The sequence below is a fragment of the Xiphophorus couchianus genome, chromosome 9 (assembly GCF_001444195.1).
Source record: "Xiphophorus couchianus chromosome 9, X_couchianus-1.0, whole genome shotgun sequence".
Taxonomy (NCBI): Eukaryota; Metazoa; Chordata; class Actinopteri; order Cyprinodontiformes; family Poeciliidae; genus Xiphophorus; species Xiphophorus couchianus.
In genome coordinates, this window is record NC_040236.1 from 1,375,222 (window position 1) to 1,398,801 (window position 23,580).

The 23,580-nt window shown below is 42.5% G+C and overlaps 1 protein-coding gene across 2 annotated transcripts in view; it reads right to left on the reverse strand.

Moving 5' to 3' along the window:
• The window catches only part of LOC114150370 (rho GTPase-activating protein 23-like), a 108,983-nt gene that overhangs the window by 77,954 nt on the left and 7,449 nt on the right, over window positions 1-23,580 (reverse strand). The window contains exon 1 of one of the 2 annotated variants that reach the window (XM_028026738.1): window positions 13,375-13,541. The exons of the other annotated variant lie outside the window; for it this stretch is intronic. Within the exon in view, the coding sequence (XP_027882539.1) occupies window positions 13,375-13,428 (54 nt within the window). The 5' untranslated portion in view covers window positions 13,429-13,541. Of the gene's footprint in view, window positions 1-13,374; window positions 13,542-23,580 lie in introns of those variants that run through there. 2 annotated transcript variants of the gene reach the window in all.

The following is a 23,580-nucleotide window of genomic DNA, read 5'->3' on the forward strand; positions in this document are numbered from 1 at the left end:
TTTGGCTAGAAATGAGTCAACTGTGTCAGGACCTGAAGGAGCAAACTGAAGACAGAGGCAGTGATAGGTGGAATTTGGAACATCTCTGCCCGGGTGAAAACCATGAATGAACCCGTCAATGAAAAAGTTAAACTCTCTTTCAGGATGATGTTTATGGGCAGGAATGAGAGCATTTACCTTGATTTAGTGAAGATGTTGTTTTAGTCTATTTGCAGTGGAAGTAGGATAGTGGAGACACAAACTCCTTGAATAGACACCGCCACAAATTACCAGGCATGCAGCAATTTGCAGCTGGAGACTGAACTGCCAAGATCATTGAAATTATTGCAAATCGTGCTGTCCCAGTGGTACAGGATGGCCCGGCCCCATTTGTCAAAACCCTCAGAAATCGGTGAGCTTATAAGAGAGTTGATGTCTGGGTTTTGGGTTAATATGAAGGGGAGGCTCAGTGGGAGACTGCTGAAGAAGTGCAAGATGATGAACGAGGATGAAGAGGGAGAGTAATTATACAAGTAGTGGCTGGATGAGATGTAGCACCGCAGGGACTGCGAGAAAGAGATGTGCGGGCAGCAAAATGAGGCAGTACATGAAGCACTGAATTCCTTTAAATCCAGACTTAAAACACACCTGTTTAGAGTTGCTTTTGAAACATTGTAAACGATGTGCAATATTGCCACAAGACAAAATGTTATATTTCAATTGTTAAATGTGTTTTCTAGGACTGCATGTATTTTTTATGACGTAAAGTGCTCTGAACTGCCTTGTTTGCTGAGATGTGCGATACAAATGAACTTGATTGATTGATTAACTGACTGTGGAACCGCTGGAGATGATTATGCAGAGAGGGATTCTTCATAAATCAAGAAAATTATGAACAATTTTCACACAAATGTCTTGGGAAGACTGAGCGTTTTGAGTCAGAGGTTTCTTCAGATCCAGTATAGAGCAGATCACTGCAGAACATATTTCCTGCCAACAACATCAACATTATTTAGAATTTGATGGCGAAATAAAGGTGAAATGGAAGAAGGATGCTGAATTGGGCTGGACTGAGAGAAAATGCAGTGGCATTATTGTTGTTAGGAAAACATTTGTAGACGGGGAATGAAGGGGAAAAGGATAGATCGGAAGGAAATGGAGTAGGAAGTCTTGGCTAAACTGGATTTATGAGCTTTGAAAGAAGCATGAGCAAACTAGGCATGAAAGGTAGAAGGACGATTAGAAGAAGGGGTGCTTGTTCACAAACTTTATGAAGTTTGTGAGGTTGAGGATGAAATGACGGTACAGATAAGAGCTGGGAGCGTCAAACAAAGAGGATGCGGCAGAGAGTGTAATACAACCTGGCTCCCATGAGGGGAGCAATCGGTGCGAGTGGAGGCAGAAATGACATCACCAGAGATGTTGGAGGAGGAAGAAAAACACTGAGGAGGAAGCGGAAGCCGGGATGTTTTGACTTTGGTGGTGGTGCTGTTGTCTGTCAAGTTTCTGAGGAACTCTGAGATGTGGATATGTTGGTGTTGCTTGGGTGAGAGACTCTGAAAGTCCGCTGTGATCCGGGAGGAGCCTGACGCTCCAATGGAGGTCTAAAATGGAGGCCGGCATCGGAATGACGTTACTGGAGATGTTGGAGGAGGAAACAGACGCTGAGGAAAAGCCGGAAACCCAGGATGTTCGGATAACGGCGATGCTGTTGTTTGATGAGGTACAGAAGATGAAAGGAGTTGGAAGAATCTTAACTTGTCTGAGCAGCTGAATGGGATTACTCTCATGTAGAGAGCGTTGAAGTTCTTGTGAGAACTTGACAGGTTGAGACGCCTGCGGTGGAGTGCTGGGGGCATGCATGTGTTGGTGTTGCTTGGCTGAGTGACCCGGAAGGCGGCGGTGGCGAGGAAGAACAAGCCGGATGTCTGATGCCTCTAAGCGGTCTACGGCGATGGAACCAAGTACACCTCGCTACAGCAAACAGAAAGGGGCGGGGACGGACCACTGTCAGTCCATTCCGGAGTGCAATGGACATGGGACCATTGCACTCCGGAAGTGAAGGGGGCGCTATTTCTTATATTATCTGCGGTCTCCCGTTTTTATTTTCTTTTGAAATCTGTGACATAGCTTCATCTTTACGAAGGACTTTCACTCTCAGCATGTACTTGAACTTCTCTCTTTTATTTACTTCGGCGCAGTTCACAGTTTTTAACAAATTCCGTAGCTTTCAGTGTACTTCTAAATCTGCTTCTTAGTTGCATATTTTCGGGCCTGCTACTACCTCTAGTGGCTTTGGGGTGGTAACACAACTAATATAATTACATCACTAAACAAGAATACCTCAAAGTCTTTATTATTTACTATAAATTTTGCCATTACTGGCAATATAAAAGATAAATTATCTTCTAAAACACCATATTTTTCCATTTTCTTCAGGATGTAGAGCTAATTAAATTATATAAACAATACCTTTATACCTTTATACATTATAAATAATATCTATATATCTCTATCAATTATAGGAGGAACAAAAGAAATAAGACATGAAAAACAACATGATCAACTATAATAAAAATACCATTAACCAATGTATACATAAGAAATTTAATTGAGCAAAAGTCAATAACAAACAAATTAATTAGGTTCACAAATGAATTACCAGGGTTGTTAAACAGATACAAACAATAATTAACTTTTTTTTACTGTGCCTTCCTATTCTGAGACTTTTTGTTGGTAGAGTCTTATTTATAGGAAAAAATATGATTAAACTATTTTAGTCTTCCAAGGTGGAAATTTTTCTTTGAATCTAAAATGATAAAATAAAACTCTTTCTAGAATCACAATATCAATAATTATTGCATCGAGTAAAACACTTTGGATGCTATAGGTAAATGTTATCATTTAATTTGGCTAAGAATAATTATTGTACTGTCAATAAATTACTTCTAATAGATGTTCTATAGTTACCAGAGGAACACAATGACAACGCCTTAATGAGCTCAAACTGTCACCTACTATTTTACCTGCCATTGAAGGTTTTCTTAAAAGATTGTTTGATAGTGTGCAGCTCATGTGACCAAACCAGCTGAAAAGATGAAAAGCTAAAACACTCAATAGTTAATCCTCTCCTTGGGCTGCCACCTTATTGTGGTGGAGGTGTTTGAGTGCCCCAATGATCCTAGGAGCTATGCTGTCTGGGGCTTCATGCCCCTGGTAGGGTCACCCAAGGAAGACAGGTCCTAGGTGAGGGACCAGACAAAGTGCAGCCCGAAGACCCCAATGATGAAAGGCACCATTGGACTTCGTGTTCCCTCGCCCAGACGCGGGTCACCGGGGCCCCACTCTGGAGCCAGGCCGGGCTCAGCCCAAAGAGGAAACATGGTCCATCCCCTCCCATGGGCCCACCACCCGTGAGAGGGGCCAAAGGGGTCGGGTGCATTGTGTGATGGGTGGCGGCCGAGGGAGGGGACCCTGGCGGTCCGATCCTCGGTTGCAGAAGCTGGCTCTTGGGACGTGGAATGTCACCTCTCTGGTGGGGAAGGAGCCAGAGCTAGTGTGTGAGGTCGAGTGGTTCCAGCTAGAAATAGTCAGTCTCACCTTGACGCATGGCTCTGGTTCTGGAACCAGTCTCCTTGAGAGGGGCTGGACATACTTCCACTCTGGAGTTGCCCAAAGTGAGAGGCGTGGGGCAGGAGTGGGCATATTTGTTGCTCCCCATCTCGGCGCCTGTACGTTGGGGTTTACCCTGGTGAACGAGAAGGTAGCCTCCCTCCGCCTACGGGTGGGGGGACGGGTTCTGACTGTCGTTTGTGCTTACGGGCCGAACGACAGTTCAGATTACCCAACCTTTTTGGAGTCCTTAGAGGGGGTACTGGAGAGTGCTCCTCTTGGGGACTCCCTTGTCCTGCTGGGGGACTTCAACGCTCACGTGGGCAACGACAGTGAGACCTGGAGGGGCGTGGTTGGGAGGAACAGCCCGCCCGACCTGAACTCGAGCGGTGTTCTGTTGCTGGACTTCTGTGCTCGCCATGGATTGTCCATAACGAACACCATGTTCAAGCATAAGGGTGTCCATATGTGCACTTGGCACCAGGACACCCTAAGCCGCAGTTCGATGGTCGACTTTGTCATCGTTTCATCGGATCTGCAGTCGTATGTCTTGGACACTCGGGTGAAGAGAGGTGCGGAGCTGTCCACTGACCACTACCTGGTGGTGAGTTGGCCCCGGTGGTGGGGGAGGAAGCCGGTCAGACCTGGCAGGCCCAAACGTGTTGTGAGGGTCTGCTGGGAACGTCTGGTGGAATCCCCTGTGAGACGGGGCTTTAACTCCCATCTCCGGCAAAACTTTGAACACGTCCCGGGGGAGGTGGGGGACATGGAGTCTGAGTGGACCATGTTCCGTGCCTCCATTGTCGAGGCGGCCGATCGGAGCTATGGCCACAAGGTTGTCGGTGCCTGTCGCGGCAGCAACCCTCGAACCCGTTGGTGGACACCTTCGGTGAGGGATGCCGTCAGGCTGAAGAAGGAGTCCATCGGGCCTTTTTGCCCTGGAAGCAGGTGATGGGTACCGGCGGGAGAACGACAGGCGGATTGGCGCAGCCTCTGCCATCAAGCGGGCACTGTACCGGTACATATATATATTTCCATCCATCCATCTTCTTCCGCTTATCCGGGGTCGGGTCGTGGGGGTAGCAGCTTCAGAAGGGAGGCCCAGACTTCCCTCCAGCGTGTCCAGGGTCTTCCCCGGGGCCTCCTCCCGGTGGGATGTGCCCGGAACACCTCACCAGGGAGGCGTCCAGGAGGCATCCTGACCAGATGCCCGAGCCACCTCAACTGGCTCCTCTCGATGTGAAGGAGCAGCGGCTCTACTCTGAGTCCCTCCCGGATGACTGAGCTTCTCACCCTATCTCTAAGGGAGAGCCCAGCCACCCTACGGAGAAAACCCATTTCGGCCGCTTGTATCCGCGATCTCGTTCTTTCGGTCATGACCCAAAGCTCATGACCATAGATGAGGGTGGGAACGTAGATCGACCGGTAAATCGAGAGCTTCGCTTTTTGGCTGAGCTCTCTCTTCTCCACAATAGACCGGTGCAGTGCACGCTTGACAGCAGACGCTGCGCCAATCTGCCTGTCGATCTCCCGCTCCCTTCTTCCCCCATTCGTGAACAAGATCCCAAGATACTTGAACTCCTCCACTTGGGGCAGGACACCCCCCCTGACCCGGAGAAGGCACTCTACCCTTTTCCGGCTCAAGACCATGGCCTCAGATTTGGAGGCACTGATCCTTATCCTGGCCGCTTCACACTCGGCTGCGAACCGCTCCAGCGAGAGCTGCAGATCACGACCTGATGAAGCCAAAAGGACCACATCATCCGCAAAAAGCAGAGAAAACGGATCCCAAAACGGATCCCTTCAACATCTTGGCTGCGCGTAGAAATTCTGTCCATAAAAGTAATGAACAGAATCGGTGACAAAGGGCAGCCCTGGCGGAGTCCAACTCTCACCGGAAATGAGCCCGACTTACTGCCGGCAATGCAGACTAGACTCTGACACTGGTCATACAGGGACCTGACAGCCCGTATCAAAGGGCCTGGTACCATACTCCCGGAGAACCTCCCAAAGGGCTCCCCGAGGGACACGGTCGAACGCCTTCTCCAAGTCCACAAAACACATGTAGACCGGTTGGGCGAACTCCCATGCACCCTCCAGGACCCTGCCGAGGGTGTAGAGCTGGTCCAGTGTTCCACGACCAGGACGAAAACCACACTGCTCTTCCTGAATCCGAGGTTCGACTATCCGACGGACCCTCCTCTCCAGGACCCCTGAATAGACCTTGCCAGGGAGGCTTAAGAGTGTGACCCCTCTATAATTGGAGCACACCATCCGGTCCCCCTTTTTGAACAGGGGGACCACCACCCCAGTCTGCCAATCCAGGGGAACTGCCCCAAATGTCCATGCGATATTGCAGAGTCGCGTCAGCAAACACAACCCTACAACATACAGAGCCTTAAGGAACTCCAAGCGGATCTCATCCACCCCCGGGGCCTTGCAACCGAGGAGCTTTTTAACCACCTCGGCGACCTTGTCCCCAGAGATTGGAGAGCCCAACCCAGAGTCCCCAGGCTCAGCTTCCCCAATGGAAGGCATATTGGTGGGATTGAGGAGGTCTTCAAAGTACTCTGCCCACCGGCCCACAACGTCCCGAGTAGAGGTCAGCAGCACACCATCCCCACTATAAACAGTGTTGGTGCCGTTCTGTTTCCCCTCCCACCCCCCCCCCGAGACACCGGCTGGTGGACCAGAATCGTCTTGAATCTGTACGGAAGTCTTTCTCCTCCCATGCCCGAGTTGTTGCCTCAGCAACCACCTGAGCCGCATGCCGCCTTGGCAGCATGCGCCTTGCCGCCTTTGTGTTCCCTTGCCAGGACGCAGATCACCGGGGCCCCTCTCTGGAGCCAGGCCTGGAGGGGGAGCAAGACGGCGAGTGTCTGGTGGCCGGGCTTTTTCCCATGGAGCCCGGCCGGGCTTAGCCCGAAGAGGAAACATGGGCCCCACTTCCTATGGGCCCACCACCCGTGAGAGGGGCCAAAGGGGTCGGGTGCATTGTGTGATGGGTGGCAGCAGAGGGAGGGGACCCTGGCGGTCCGATCCTCGGTTGCAGAAGCTGGCTCTTGGGACGTGGAATGTTACCTATATATATATATATATATATATATATCAGTGACGTGCGGTGAGATTCATTGCTAGTGAGGTACTGATTTAATCATAATCATATTTACAAATATAGACCCCCTGCATGTTATTGTTTACATAAGGAAATTTCATCGCATGCGGACAACACTGGAGGGCAAAAAGACAATTCTTTTACATGCCATCCATAGCCTCGCTGCCGCCATAGAATAATTCCGTTAACTCGATCAAACTTGGACATGTAGATATTATTAATTTTGTGCTGTGCTCCACAGCAAAGGGAAAAACCGTTAAAGTACAACTCAAAACCAAGTCTTTCTAGCTCTCTGTAGCAGCGCAGCTACGCATAGCCTCGTTGCCATAGCAACTGACAACAACGCCACAAAAAAGCCAAACACTGATATTTCCCACACAAAGAGCAGAACATTCAGTGTGTTGCAGTGGTATGGTTTTAGGCTAAATGTTTGTTTTGTGATTAATAAGTCGTTGCTGTGGTACAAGGAGAAATAAATATATCGCAGCACTTGACTTTACTGTATGCCTAGCTCGCTGTTACTGTCTCTTATTCTGCAGTTGTGGACTCACAATGTCTGGAATCATGAGCACCCCCTGCCATGAGGCAAGAGAACTGCCTGACTCACCTTGAATCTCTTCTCTGCCATTTATGATCGCTCCTTAGCACACGAAACACGTTACACACACAGTTTGTGGCAAAAAATACAGAACATTATATACACAAGTGTCATGTAGTGCAGTATGAGGTGGTGAGGCAGACGCTGAGGACCCCAGGCTGGTGTGAGAGAAATAATGGTTTTATTGATGAAAAAAGCAATCCAAAAACCCAGGCAGCACAGCTGAGCGGAAAGCTAAGGCTTAAGGCTGGTAGCAACTGGAACACGAATTGACAGCAGGACAATGCGACAGATAGACAAGGACCCGACGAGGAACAAGGAACACAGGTGGGGTTAAATACACAGAGGGTAATCATGGAACGAGACACAGCTGGGAACAATCAAGGGGAAGACAGAACAACACAGAGACTCAAGAGACACAGAAACCTAAAATAAACACACAAAAAACAAACATCCTCACAGTGAAAAACCCAATCCTGATAAATATATATATATATATAAGTGTCATAAAGATTACATTTTTTGTTCTGCTATTAAATTTATAGATGGTATTGTGTGTCAGGGCTCTTTGAATCACTATAATTAATTTCAGAGAGCAGGGTGATTAGTTTATCTGGTGAGCTCAATTAAAGAAAATCTACTTAAAAAGGATGCTCCACATTATTAAGCAGGTCACAGGTTTCAAGCAATATGGGAAAGAGAAAGGATCTCTCTGCTGACGAAAATCATCAGATGGCAAGGTACGAAAACATTAAATATTTAACGAAAACTGAAGCGTTATCATTCTGTGAAGAAATTTATGGCGGATTCAGAACAAAGATGGGTTTGTACAGATAAAGGCATAATGAGGAAGGTTTCTGTTAGACAAATTCATTGCATTAAGAGAGCATCTGTTTAAATGCCCTTACAAAGCAGCAAACAGTTATTTGAAGCTGCTGGTGCCTCTGGAACTTCAAGGTGGAGGATCCTCCAGAGGCTTGTGGTGCATGAACCTACTATTGGGCCCCTAACCAGAGCTCACAAGCAGAAACAGTCTCAGTGGGCATGAAGATTAATTTTCAAACAGACTTGTTCACTGATGACTGCTGTGCAACCCTGGATGGTCCAGATGGATGCAGTAGTGGATTGGTGATGGATGGCCACCACGTCCCAACACGGCTGTGACGTCAGCAAGGAGGTGGTGGAGTCATTTTTTGGGCCAAAATAATGGGGAGAGAGAGAGCTGGTCGGCCCCTTCAGAGTACCTGAAGGTGTGAAAAAGACCTCAGCAAAGTATATGGACTTTCTGACTGATCACTTTCTTTTATGGTTCAAAAAGAAGAGCTGTACCTTCTGAACCAAAATCATCTTCATGCATGACAAAGACCATCTCATGCTGCAAGGAATACCACTGTGTCATTGGCTGCTATGGGCATAAAAGGAGAGAAACTCATGGTGTGGTCACCATCCTCTGACCTCAACCCTATTGAGAACCTTTGGAGTTTCCTCAAGCAGAAGATCTGAGGGTGGAATGCAGTTCATATCAAAACAGCAGCTCTGGGAAGGTATTCTGACATCCTGCAAAAAAATTCAAGCAGAAACTATCCACAAACTCACAAGTTCAACACTAGGAGTACTAGGTTTTCGACCTCTCCCTAGACGTACTGAAACAGTGCCAAAAGACCCTGAGTCCAAACTGACGACTCTGATGGCTCAAATTAGCATTCTTCTTCAATTGTAAATGTGGCCGTTGACCGTCAGGCCAGAAGGTAGGAGTGTGAATAGTCCATGTTGGGGGTGGGTATCTATGATACCTACAACTAGTCAGTTTAGTTTTGAAGCATACATGAAGTGTTTTTGGAGAGATGTGACCTTTTGCAGCTGATCCATGATGTTGTGCTGCATTATCCAGGTCATTTTGCCAAATGTACATAGAGTTTGCAAAACATGCAATCTGTTTCAAGAAATATGCAAAGGTTTTTCTAAAAGAAGTTAGTAATGTTTTTCTTTTAAATAAAGCTAAGTGGGTATAAAATGACAGTTTAGAAATAAACTAACCAAATTAATTGTGTTGATCCACCTCAAAAAAATCATGCAAAAAGTGTAAGCAAAAGAAATCTGGGAGACTTTGCACATGCAAATTTGCATGCAGCCTTTTTTGCTGTGGAGGATAAATAGGTGACTGCTTCACCTATTTAGTTCACAAGAACTAATGGCATTTATTTCAGTCATAATCTTGCGGGGGGTGACCAAGGTTCCATCACTATGTGACAGCTGGTCAGCAAACCTGGCAAACATGATTGACATGGCAGCACTGAATGCACATGTGCTTTATCAGGCATGCATTGGGGTGCAGGAGAGACGGGTGGACTTCCTGGTTGAGCTTGCAAAAGAGTTCGGTAACTCTCGTGTGAGTGAGAAGAAGGCACACAAGGAGAAACTGCTTCGGCAACAACCTTCCACACCCAGCTCAGGAAAAAGGGCGAAGTGTCAGGTCAACCATCGATGCAGGATGCGTGTCCTGAGGCCGAAACATCATCAGTGACCCCTCACACCCCCACCATGGACTGTTCTCCCTGCTGCCCTCTGGAAAGAGGTACCGCAGCATCCGGTGCAGGTCCACCTGGTTCCGAAACAGCTTTTTCCCACTTGCCATCAGACTGCTGAACTCTTAACTGGACTGCACTCGAAAACTGGTCTCCACTTTATACCTTGCACATGTACAGAGCTAAATAACTTCTATTTTACTGTCAGTCCTGCACTTTATATTTTATATTTAGATTTATATTCATATTTTATACTGTATTTTATTTTACTCACAACATTGGAACCTCAAACATTGTCCTGAGCCGTATGCAACGAAATTTCGTTCTGTATACACCCTGTGAATGCAAAATGACAACAAAGTCAGTCTAAGTCGAAGTCTAAGTCTAAGTCTAAGGAACAATTGTGCAACTGTGAGATGCGTTGAGGCCATTACCAGGGTACTTATTAGGGTTACCGGCTAGCACCGGCTAGATAAAATCCTTCAGGTCATTTGGCCTATCTCTAGACTGCATAGGTAAAATGTCAAAATGGACTAACTCCAGTACTTCCAGTGTCAATGGATCTAGAATTGTGCAGGTGATATCAAAGAAGGGCTCCTATGTTAACTTATAACTGGGTCTGTTAAGATGTTCTTGATTGAAATAGCTTTTGATTTTAGTATGTGACCACTTAATGCTAGACATTCAAAGAATAACCGTTTGCAGTTCTTTATAATTCATAAAATGTTTAGAAAATCTGCTGTGCATAATAATTTAGTACAGTGCATTTTGAGTTTTTTACTTTTGAAAAAAATACTGTTCTCATGGGGAACTTTGTTCAGTAAAATTTGATTTATACTGTAATAGTTCATGACTTGAAAATTATACTGACCATAATTTGCATTGACCATTTAAGAAAATCTGAGAACATAATAATTTGGAATATGCTGGAATGTATGCATATACCTTACAGCATAGGTGGTAGGTATATGCTTCCACCTATGCATATACCTTATATATATATATATATATATATATATATATATATATATATATATATATATATATATGTGGCCAAAGGAGGAGATAAAAGCCACGGATATTAAGACTAGAAAACTACTAACAATGCATGGAGGGTTCCATCCCAAATCCAGCACCCTGAGACTGTACACGAGCTGCAAGGAAGGAGGCAGAGGACTAGTGAGTGTGAGAACCACAGTCCAGGATGAAACAACTAAGATCCATAAATACATCAGGGACAAAGCCTCAACAGACAATGGGCTCAGTGAATGTCTCAGACAACAGGGAACGGAGGTTGAGGTGCCAGAGATACCATCATGGGAGGACAAGCCCCTACATGAGATGTACCACCAGCAAATAACCCAAGTGGCTGATATCAGTAAATCCTACCAATGGCTGGAAAAAGCTGGACTCAAGGACAGCACAGAGGCCCTCATCCTGGCCGCCCAGGAACAGGCCCTAAACACCAGAGCAATAGAGGCCCAGATCTACCACACCAGATAAGACCCAGGGTGTAGGTTGTGCAAGAAGGCCCCTGAGACAGTCCAGCACATAACAGCAGGGTGCAAGATACTGGCAGGGAAAACGTACATGGAACGACATAACCAAGTTGCAGGCATAGTGTACAGAAACATCTGTGCAGAATATGGACTGGAAACCCCGAGATCAAAGTGGGAAACACCCCCAAAGGTGGCGGAGAACGCCAGAGCTAAGATCCTGTGGGACTTCCAGATCCAGACAGACAAAATGGTAATGGCGAACCAACCAGACATTGTCGTAGTGGATAAACAACAGAGGAAAGCCGTTGTGGTAGATGTAGCAATACCAAGCGACTACAACATCAGGAAAAAGGAGCACGAGAAACTAGAGAAATACCAGGGCCTCAGGGAGGAACTGGAGAGGGCCTGGAAGGTGAAGACCACAGTGGTGCCTGTGGTCATCGGGGCCCTCGGGGCAGTCACCCCCAAACTGGACCAATGGCTACCACAGATCCCAGGAACAACATCAGACATCTCAGTCCAAAAATGTGCAGTCCTTGGCACAGCCAAGATACTGCGCAGAACCCTCAAGCTCCCAGGCCTCTGGTAGAGGACCCGAGCTCAGAGGATAAGAACCACCCGCGGTGGGTGAGAAGGGAATTATTTATATATATATATATGTCCTTGAATTGTTGATGCAAGAACAATAACTTATGTCAACTACAGAGGGAACCAGGATTTGGATTTTATTTGGTAGGAACATAGTGCAGTTTTCACTCCCAAATAACCAAAATTATATAATGCCCACATGAATTCATTTAGTTTTTAAAGCTGTACAATAATCAACAAAAGTGCAATGAGTGAGGACTTCTTTCATTTTGCCCACAGACAACTTTGGTTTTCAGAGTGTGGTACTTGTGTGCATAAAAGGATCATATAAATGTTTAAAGGGCCTATACTACCCCTTAAACATAGTATAAAGGGTCTGATTTCCAAGCAAAATCTCAGTTTTGTGATGATGATGATGATGAATGCATTAATATATATCTATTATTTGGAATTGGTGCAACATAAAGTAATTACATTTTGTTTTTAGGTGTGGCTAAATGTTAACTTCCACCATAACTTGGTGGAAATTTGTGAAGTTATTATGATGTTTGATTTCCCTCATACACCACTAAAGGAGGTCCAGATGTTTCTCTGAACCTGAACTGTGTCACTAACTGTTCTCAGGTTTAGAAGCTCTCTTCACAGAGTCACTGATTTTCTCATGAAGCTGACACTAACTGGGCCATGGCACATTCTCACAGTAATAAACTGGGAATAAGATCACCGAAGGCCTGTTAAAAATAGAGCTGTGTAATGGGAGTGATGACAGGATGCTTGATTTCAGAGCCATCATTTGTAAAGACAAACATTTTATTACTGACATCCTGGCATTTAAAAAAAAATCTGTTTTATAGAAATACTACCAGCTCTGAATGAATGCCTCTGTGCTGAAACACAGATGAAGACAACAATGTCCCTTCTGTCACCGAGTGTGGGCCGTCATATGGGAATGCATGAATTCCATTCCAGACCCATTTCTTATTGTCTGTTTAGCCAACCCTCGTAAACCGTGGAGCATTCCTCTGGATCCTCATGGATCCAACAGCACTGATCCCACAGCTGAAGAACAAGCTGAAACATCCCAGTAACTTCTGTCTGTCACTGATTTCTGACTTTGCATCTTCACCATCATTTCATTTGCAAACATAACAGCGCTTTCTCAGGAGTATACAAACATCATGAGGTTGAAATGGTAATAATACTGGAACATTTCCGATCCGCAAATGTAACAAGTTACGTAACACACGGGAATATCTAACATGCAGAGCTGCGTCATCAGAACAGAGATCCATTCATTCAGTGAAAGACAAGTCCACTGCAACCTCTAAAGGAGTTCTGTCGAGCAGCCGAAAAGCACACAATGTGCAACATGTACGTGTGGTTTCAGCACCAGCAGAGAGCGAAGTTAGAAACAAAGCAGAACAAAACACTTAATCAGGATCTTGACTTTAAACTTACTTCAGTGTCCGAGTGAGGCGGAATCCCAACAAGGCAAAAAGTAACTCCATTCATTGGATTCTCAGCGTCTGCTTCCTGTTTAATAATAATAATAATAATAATAATAATAATAATAATAATATGGCGCTAGTCTGCAGTGAGCGTCTTTTAGCGTGTGGACCCTGCGCTCTGCCCTCCCTCTCTACAACGTGCTCCACAAGAACAGCCTTACGTCACTGGCATAAAAACTCCGCCTTCAAAACAAAAGTGCACAATACCTGCAAAAAATCATTCATCTATTCATCAACTGTCGTATCCCTGCAGGATCACGCAGAGGACTGAAAGTTTGGAGTGAAAATAGTCTCAAAATACCTGTGCATGTGCAATGCTGGATTTGTAGTCCGTGTAAGCATCTTTGTGTGTAACCTTGGATATTTGTATCTGTGAAACATGATTTGTAAACCATAAAAAAGAAAGTTTGTGTGTAACTCCGGGTACTTGTAAATAAGTGGTCAAAGGCACACACAAATGTAAAAAAATTACAAATACAAAATAAAAGCACACACACACAATTACAATTTTTACAAACATTAAAATTCTACACTGATTTTTTAACTTCAATGTCACAAATCTGATAGTTACACATTCAAACCTTCTCCTATGCCTACAAATGTTAAATAAGTACGCACAAGTCACTTGAAACACACAGACAAAACTGCATTTAACCACAGATCAGGTTACAATTGCACAAGGATTTTTGAGACTCGGTTCATGCTTCCAACAGCCTCAGATTTGTGCGCAAGTGGTGTGTTAAAATGCTGGTCGAAAGCTGGTGTAACCTGGTTGTATTTCTCTTTTGTAGTAATGAAACAAAAGTTTTTTATTTGGTTATTTGTATTGTTATTTGTATTGTTCCTTACCTGACTGAAACACCTCTAAAGAACTCTGTCATTGTTTTAACCGTGTTACTTTAAAATTGGAAGCTCCTCCTTTTTATTTCTTCTTCTATGGTAGTGTCTTTAAATTGTTTGTGCCCCTTATATCCTCCCCTTTTGTCATGTTGTCCTGCGGGAGAGTTGTGTGCTGTTTATTTTTCATCTAAATACATCCAGTTTATTTGTAGATTTATTAAGTAAATTTTTGTTATGTACTTTTGTTTTGTGTAGGACTTGGAGCAGGCAGTCTATAACATGGTTGTTTTCTGTTTGTTCTCGTCAGAATAAATCGAGAAACCATCCTTTTTAAAGACTAACTCTGTCACAGCCTGATCACTCCATAAAACCAGCACAACGCAGAAAGGATCCTGTCACATTGGGTCATCTGGTTTTTGTCCGTAGTCTAGTGTTTCCTCTGAACTTCTGTCACTGTTCTTGTGTTGAAGTGGCAAGGATGTTAACGGAATACCTCAGCCCCTCCTTATAATACTCCAAAATTATTTATAGATCTAATGTTTATTTTTGAACTGTACAGATGTGATTACATAGTTTAAAAAACGACCAGTAGGTAGCGGTATGGTTCAATGGCTGGAAAAAACAGGCTGTCATACAAGAAAGCAACATGGAGTGTCTGCCTGGTCTGCCTTCAGATGATGAAGCTGAAGTTAGTTTCCGATTCCAGCTACCGATTCAGGAAATGGCTAAAGGGCGATTCCACCTAATTTTTCACTACCTTCCGCATTTTTAATCTCCTGTAGTTAAAAAACTACAACACCAGACTTTTCAAACCTGGACTGGATTCTTCTGCTCTAATAGCAGAATATTTAAAACCATGTTAGGGATTTGTGAAACCTTGTTCTGATTTGTGAAACTTCAATAAATTGCCATTTTTGCCCTTTTTCCGATCGTGGTCACACTGGAATTGCTCCAGCTCTAAAACTACAAGACGTAGACACTTCAAACCTATATTGGATTCTTCTTCTCTATTAGCAGAATATTTTAAACCATGTTTGGGATTTGTGAAACTTTTTTCTGATTTGTGACACTTCAATAAAGGTTTATTTCGCCACTTTTTTGCCTCTGGATCACAATAGAACTGCTCTAATTTCAAAACTACAACACATAGACTCTTCAAACCTGGACTAGATTATTCTGCTCTAATAGCAGAATATTATAATCTGGATTGGGATTTGTGAAACCTTTACTGGGGCCTGCCATACCCTACCCTATGGAAGGCACCTATTGTTCTACACCCAATAGAATGTCTTTTTATTTATATCTTTATATTTTGGGGCCTGCCATAGCATTACATAGGGAAAGACAGTGACTGCCTTGCGAAGCTTACTGAAAATTTCAAAATAAAAACCTCAATATTCCTCTCAGGTTAATGCCCCGCCATAGGCGGTATAGCCATTTAATTTTATGATCATATTCCTTGCAGTATCTGTCCTAAGTGGGCTGACTTTCTTTGAAATGTTCCACTGTTGTGAAATATAAGAATAATAGGTACATGATTCAACATAATATCTCTCTTCTATTTTCATTACAGTCACAAGTTTGGAATGGTGGTCCAACTGTTCCTCAATGTAGCAGTAAAATAATTCAGGTTAGTAAGAAATGTCTAGTAGTCTTTAATGAGACCAGTAGCTTGTGGACGTTATCTCAGCGTCACTTTTGTAGTCTTCTCCATATGATACAATATGGAGAATCCATCATATGATGTAGACCAGAATAGTCTTCATCACATAATGGAGACAATGATGGAGACATTGCCATCATTTGTTACAATGATGACAATTTTCCTTAAGCCATCATCTTTCACATCACTAATCTGCCTTTAGTTTGAATTTATCCATCTAATATCACATTTGTTTGATTGCCTTTCTTAGATCTTTCTCCCATATATTTAATACAACAAGAGCTGAAAAAGTTTCCTCTACTGTTTATTAGGGTGACTGATAAGTTGGTAATAGCAGTAAATAGGTGATAAGCAGTGGACTTTAATAGTAATCATTTATAAAATTATGTCAATGAAACATTTTTTCACAATACTTGCCCTCCCTTAATCCCTGTCACCTTCTAAATATTGAAAGAAAAAGCTTTCAGTTGCACCTTTAGTTTATTTTTGTGGCTATTTTTGACCATTTATCATCTGCAATGAGCTCCAATGTTTATAGTTGGAAGTCCTACTTGCCACCACGGTAATCTTTAGCCCCACTGTTTAATTTTCCTGAATTAACATATATCCCCTTTGGCCCACATCGCAGTGAATGACATTTCAAGTTTAGAAATGTAATTCACAAGTTAATTTCTAAATGAACGTGTAATTTCTAAACTGACTGACACATATCAACATCAAAAGGATGCTGTGAAGAGATTTATGGCTGATTCAGAACAAAGATGGGTTTGTACAGATAAAGGCATAATGAGGAAGGTTTCTGTTAGACAAATTCATTGCATTAAGAGAGCATCTGTTAAAATACCCTTACAAAGCAACAAACAGTTAGTTGTAGCTGCTGATGCCTCTGGAACTTCAAGGTGGAGGATCCTCCAGAGGCTTGTGGTGCATGAACCTACTATTGGGCCCCTAACCAGAGCTCACAAGCAGAAACAGTCTCAGTGGCCCCAGCCATACATGAAGGTTAATTTTCAAACAGACTTGCTCACTGATGACTGGTGTGCAACCCTGGATGGTCCAGAAGAACACAGTAGTGGATTGGTGGTGGATGGCCACCACGTCCCAACACGGCTGTGACGTCAGCAAGGATTTGGTGGAGTCATTTTTTGGGTTAGGGTTAGGAAATCATGGGGAGAGAGAGAGAGCTGGTTGACCCCTTCAGAGTCCCTGAAGGTGTGAAAAAGACCTCAGCAAAGTATATGGACTTTCTGACTGATCACTTTCTTTCATGGTTCAAAAAGAAGAGCCGTGCCTTCCATAGCAAAATCAACTTCATGCATGACAAAGACCATCTCATGCTGCAAGGAATACCACTGTGTCATTGGCTGCTATGGGCATAAAAGGGGAGAAACTCATGGTGTGGTCACCATCCTCTGACCTCAACCCTATTGAGAACCTTTGGAGTTTCCTCAAGCAGAAGATCTGAGGGTGGAAAGCAGTTCATATCAAAACAGCAGCTCTGGGAAGGTATTCTGACATCCTGCAAAGAAATTCAAGCAGAAACTATCCACAAACTCACAAGTTCAATAGATGCGGGAATTGTGCTGTGATATCAAAGAAGGGGTCCTATGATATCAAAGAAGGGGTCCTATGTTAACATCTGTTAAGATGTTTTTGACTGAAATAGCTTTTGATTTTAGTACATTTAATTCTCCACATTCAAAGAATAACCGTTTGCAGTTCTTTATAATTCATAAAATGTTTAGAAAATCTGCTGTGCATAATAATTTGGTACAGTGCATTTTGAGTTTTTTTATTTTTGAAATAAAATACTGTTCTCATGGGGAGCTTTGTTCAGTAAAATTTGATATATACTGTAATAGTTCATGACTTGAAAATTATACTGACCATCATTTGCATTGACCATTTAAGAAAATCTGAGAACATAATAATTTGGAATATGCTGGAATGTATGCATATACCTTACAGCACAGGTGGTAGGTATATGCTTCCACGCTTCCAAAATATCACTTGCATAATAATTTGGAATACGGTGTAGTAGAACAGGTTAAAAAACAAACAGCTCATGTGGAAGAGAGATTAACTTCTGAGCATGTGAGTTTCCTGACCATATGGTACTTTGTCTCTGTTTTTTAATAATGCCCCAAAATTTATGTGCCAGTTGAGGGATTTACTTATAATGACTGAATCACTGTGGTGATCTTCTGACAGAGACAGAGATTAGTGGTTATGTCCGATGTGGTCTATACCATGACTCCCACTCCCTGTTAAAAACAGGAGTGTTGGCATGGTCTTAGTCAATGTTTTTGCACAATCTAAAGCAAGAGGAAGCAGAGTGACCTTTAATATCTATATATGAGTGTGTTGCTATGGGTCATTCTAAAGGCCTTGTTCTGAAAGGCCTTTGGAAGGCCTTTTCAGCCCCATCCTTGCCACCAGAGGGGGCTGTGTGTAACCAGCGTTAGTAAACTTTCATGCAACCCACACCGTCTTTTTCTATCTCTCAGCTTACTTAGTCTGTGGCCTGACTCCCACACCTCTTTTATCTCTCATAAAACCTTCTTGTCTACCAGGCACCTACAGCATTGGAAGCTTTGTTGTAAAGCTACTTTTGAAGTTAATGGCAACGCAATGTGCTCCAACATTAAAGCATGCAAAATTACACAGTATGTCATATTGAGACTAAAGGTATTAAAAGGTAACTTTATATATTATTGGACTGTATTTTTATATGTTCCTGGTAAATATTGCAAGCAGCATAACAAACAAAAAAATAGAAAGAAACTGACAAACTACACCTGATAGAGCGATACAGGCAGATCAAGAACAGGGGATTCAGTGCATAATTTCTGTTCAGAAATGTCCCGTTTTTTTGAAGCCACTGAAAGGACCTTGTGTGTACATATAGGATGGGGGAAGGGCCCATCTGTCTATTTACAGCAGCAGAAAGAGATTTTGCTAAATCGGTCTAATCCTCTGGGAAGTAATGAATAGAAGGTGTAGTAGGTGTGCTGACTGATAGACAGTGGCTGACTTTTACATGTAGATGAAAAAGAGGATGAAAACAGAAATGCTATAAGAGCATAAGGCATTTATGTGGTAAATGAAAAGAGACTTTCATGGATGTGCAGGATGAAAAGCCAGATTACATATAACTCTGTGATTGAATTAGGGTGGCTTCAAATAGAGATTCTGCTCTGCAGAACTATCTCCTCACATCAGTGTCACTGATGTCACATCTTTAAACTCTGCGGACTACTGAAATGGAAACTTTTACTAAGTTCACTAAATTCATAGTTTGGTCAAAATACTCTTCATCACAAAGAAGTGCTTCACCTCTTGTCCTTAACATAATCAGAAAGATGAGCAGAAAGCGGAGCAGCCGTCCAACTTTATTCAGCCTTTGAATAACCTTTTACCACTTTGTTGATAGAAAATATCAAATCTCACATAAAAATCTGTGCAAGTTTTATGTTTTTGAGAATTCAGCAAGGACTTCACTTGGCTTCATCAGGTCGTGATCAGCAGCTCTCGCTGGAGCGGTTCGCAGCCGAGTGTGAAGCGGCCGGGATGAGGATCAGTGCCTCCAAATCCGAGGCCATGGTCTTGAGCCGGAAGAGGGTAGAGTGCCTTCTCCGGGTCAGGGGGGGGAGGTGTCCTGCCCCAAGTGGAGGAGTTCAAGTATCTTGGGATCTTGTTCACGAATGGGGGAAGAAGGGAGCGGGAGATCGACAGGCAGATTGGCACAGCGTCTGCTGTCAAGCGGGCGCTGTACCGGTCCGTCGTGGTGAAGAGAGAGCTGAGCCAAAAAGCGAAGCTCTCGATTTACCGGTCGATCTATGTTCCCACCCTCATCTATGGTCATGAGCTTTGGGTCATGACCGAAAGAACGAGATCACGGATACAAGCGGCCGAAATTGGGTTTTCTCCGTAGGGTGGCTGGGCTCTCCCTTAGAGATAGGGTGAAAAGCTCAGTCATCCGGGAGGGACTCGGAGTAGAGCCACTGCTCCTTCTCATCGAGAGTAGCCAGTTGAGGTGGCTCGGGCATCTGGTCAGGATGCCTCTTGGACGCCTCCTCCCTGATGAGGTGTTCTGGGCACATCCCATCGGGAGGAGGCCCCGGGGAAGACCCAGGACACGCTGGAGGGACTATGTCTCTCGGCTGTCCTGGGAACGCCTTGGGATTCCCCCGGAAGAGCTGGAAGAAGTGGCCGGGGAGAGGGACGTCTGGGCCTCCCTTCTGAAGCTGCTACCCCCGCGACCCGACCCCGGATAAGCGGAAGAAGATGGATGGATGGATGGATGGATGGATGGATGGATGGGTCTATTTAGAGCACAAATATTGGTAAGTCTTTGGAATTCGGTTATTCTGTTTGTACTTTAGAATCAAAATATTCAAGTTCCAAGTCAAGGACATAAATAAAAATGGACAAAAATGGAGATTAAAATGGTCCGTGTATTTTCAGGCAGTTCGATTTTTTCATTTGAAATGAAAAAACAAAAATAGACTCATCTTTTTGCTTTACGTTTATTAAACCAAAATCGGAAATCAGATAACGGCTCATCTCGGCCCGTTATCCGATTTCCCATTTAGTGCACAAAACGAAAATGGAAAAAACGGATAACAAGCGCTGAATTTCAATTTTCATGACTTCATTTTTTGACAAGTGGTCTGACGCGGAAGTTCTCTCTGCCCCGCACACTGTGTAGAGACCAGTTTTTGCAATTAATTTGATCATAAACCTTCACACAGAAAGCTACTACCTGACTTTGTTTTGTATATGAAGCTAGAAGCTTCTAAATGCAGCTCCTGCTTCAGTAAATGGCTAAAGGTCTAGTACGCCCAATTTTTACCAATCTTCAATCTGCACTGTGTTTTTCTTTTCTTAAACAGAGCAGATTGAAGACTTTTAGATACTCAATCTGCGACTAGAACATTCTGTCAGTCATTGAAACCCTATAGTTTTTTTTACATTTTTCCTTTCTGAATAGCATTAGCATACCAATTATAATCCGTTATCATGAACAAGCATGCAGAAAAGGCTGATTATCCAAAATATACAATAAAAATATTTCTACCAGGTAGGAAATGTTTGAAATAATGTGCCAATTAGATTATTAAAAGCGTAACTAAATAAATGTTTGCCTGTGGAAGAGAATTTGGGCCACATAAAAAAGGTAATCATTCTGACTTTAATCTTTGATTTCAGGCTTTAATCTGAAGAAATAATCTTGCACATCAGGGGTTAGAAAAATGTTATGGGGTCCTATAATCCTCTACGGTGGCCCCGAAATATGGCCGCCTGACCCCGTTAGTGGAGCTACGCTGCTCCGAAAACTCCGGAGCACATTTCAAAGAAGCCTAATTTTGGATTAACTAAGTGGATAGATGAAGCTATAAGGACTACTTTTTCGCCTAAAAACATCTTAAAACAACTTTTTGTAGCAAATTAATAGGGTACTTACCGCTGCTGGTGGCGAAGTGCAATGGAGGCCTTCTTTTTCTTTAGATTTTAACGGCAGCTTGCATCCATTACTGTTGCACTACTGCCATCTATTGGATCCTAATATCTATACCTCAGATTCTCATAATGAGCCCAGTATTTTTAAAAAAATGAAAAATCTTCTTTTTCCCCTCAATACTATTTAATTGATCAACCACATTTTCAAATTTTAATTGTCCATTAAAACTTAATTTCGTTGTTAATAATCTTCTTTGATTTACATATTTCCTACAATAAAAACATGTTCCATCATTTCTAGTCTCACACCAACTACATAAACCAATAAGTTTAAAACGAGTTCCATTTGAAAAACTGTGACCAGTTCTTATTCTATTTCTAATTATGTCCTCCCTTCTGTTCATTCCTCTAATCCTTACTACATCAACTGTATTTTGTATCCTATATAATGCCTTCCATTTATTTCATTATACCACCTAATTTTTCATATTTTCTTGCTTTCTCTCCAAACTATACTTTTCCCTTCAGATTTAGATAACTTTATTGGCATATCAATATCTTCTTTTTTAACCCTTCCATGCATAGTGGTCACTACAGTGGACAGCTATCTAAAAGCCATTTTCTTGTGCTTCCTGTGGATTTTTATGTTATAAATGCACACAGACCACTGAAGTGGACACTAATGCCTCATAAAATATACCATCAACTACTGGCCATCAGCTGCAAATGCAAGAAATTATTTTTGTTAAATCCAACATGGCCGACAGACAAAAAAGCATGAGAACCGACCCGGTCCCTCCTTCTACTGTAGACGACTCTTGCAAGTAAAAAAAATATTGTGACATCAGATAACCCCTAAGGAACAATACTACTGATGTATTTTTCAAATAACAACTTTGTATTTGGACAAAATTACAATTGATCACATAAAAATAAAAAATAAAAAAAAATTATTTTTACAAAAAAAATTTCCTACTTTTTTTATGCCTTAAGAAAAGAATTTTAAAAAATGGAAAAAAAATTCTGACACAAAGGATCATAATTCATGCATCAGAGCCTCCTTAGCCAACCTATCTGCCTACATTACCCAAAATACCTACATGAGCAGGATTCCAAAATAATATTACATTTTTATTTTGTTCACATAATCTATGATTAACAGCCATAACCTCATATAATATATTTTGATGATTATTTGTACGTCCCTTTTCAATACTCAACAATGCAGATAATGAATCATTACAAACTATTATTTTATTTATATTAGTATCCTCTACCCATTCTAAAGCTAATAACAGCACATGATTCTGCTGCATATATACTGAGATAATTAGATGTTCTTTTTGAAATATTAATCTTTAACTCATAAATCACTACTGCTATACTAGTTGCTTCATTTTTTGGGTCTAACCCTTTGAGCCATCAGTATAAATTAGCAAATAATCATTATTTCTCCTGATTCTACTTGTAAAGCACATACTGGAGTTGATTTAACTGCCCCTAAAGAAATTCTCAATGCTCTAGCTTGAATAACATCTAATTTTTTTTAACCTAGTTTTAGCCGCTGAACCATACACCACACTCCCATAATCTATTCTTTACCGAATTAGTGACAAATAAATATTTTTAAGTGATTCAAAACTTGCACCTCATGTCAACCTGCTAAACACCTCATAATGTTAAGAAACTTTTCACTTTTCTCCATTATATGTTCTGTGATTTTCTCAAGTTAGTTTCTTATCAAAAACTACTCCCAAAAAAACCAAAACAATCATCCTTTCTAACTCTTTCCCATATAAATACAACTTATACATACCTTATAACCAATTTAAATGCTTTATTTCTTTCTCTGACTGCTGTTCTACACTCATCATTCCACCATGGAAATAACCTTCTCCTATTTCTCCTTGATCTCTTTGAAATAAACTCCTCAGCAGCTGCTAAAATACACTGACTGATCTCTTGATTCATACTTTCAATACTCAAATCATTTTGAACATTTAAAATCTTACATTCACATAAGTGATTACATTTTCCCCAGTTTGCTTTCCCAAATATCCACTTTCCTCCTATCATTTCAGAACTCTGTACTGACCCATTCTTATATTGCTGGTAATAATGTAATGATCACAACCAAAAGACTTATTTTTAACTTGCCAATCACATAATGGAGCCAAACAACTAGAAACA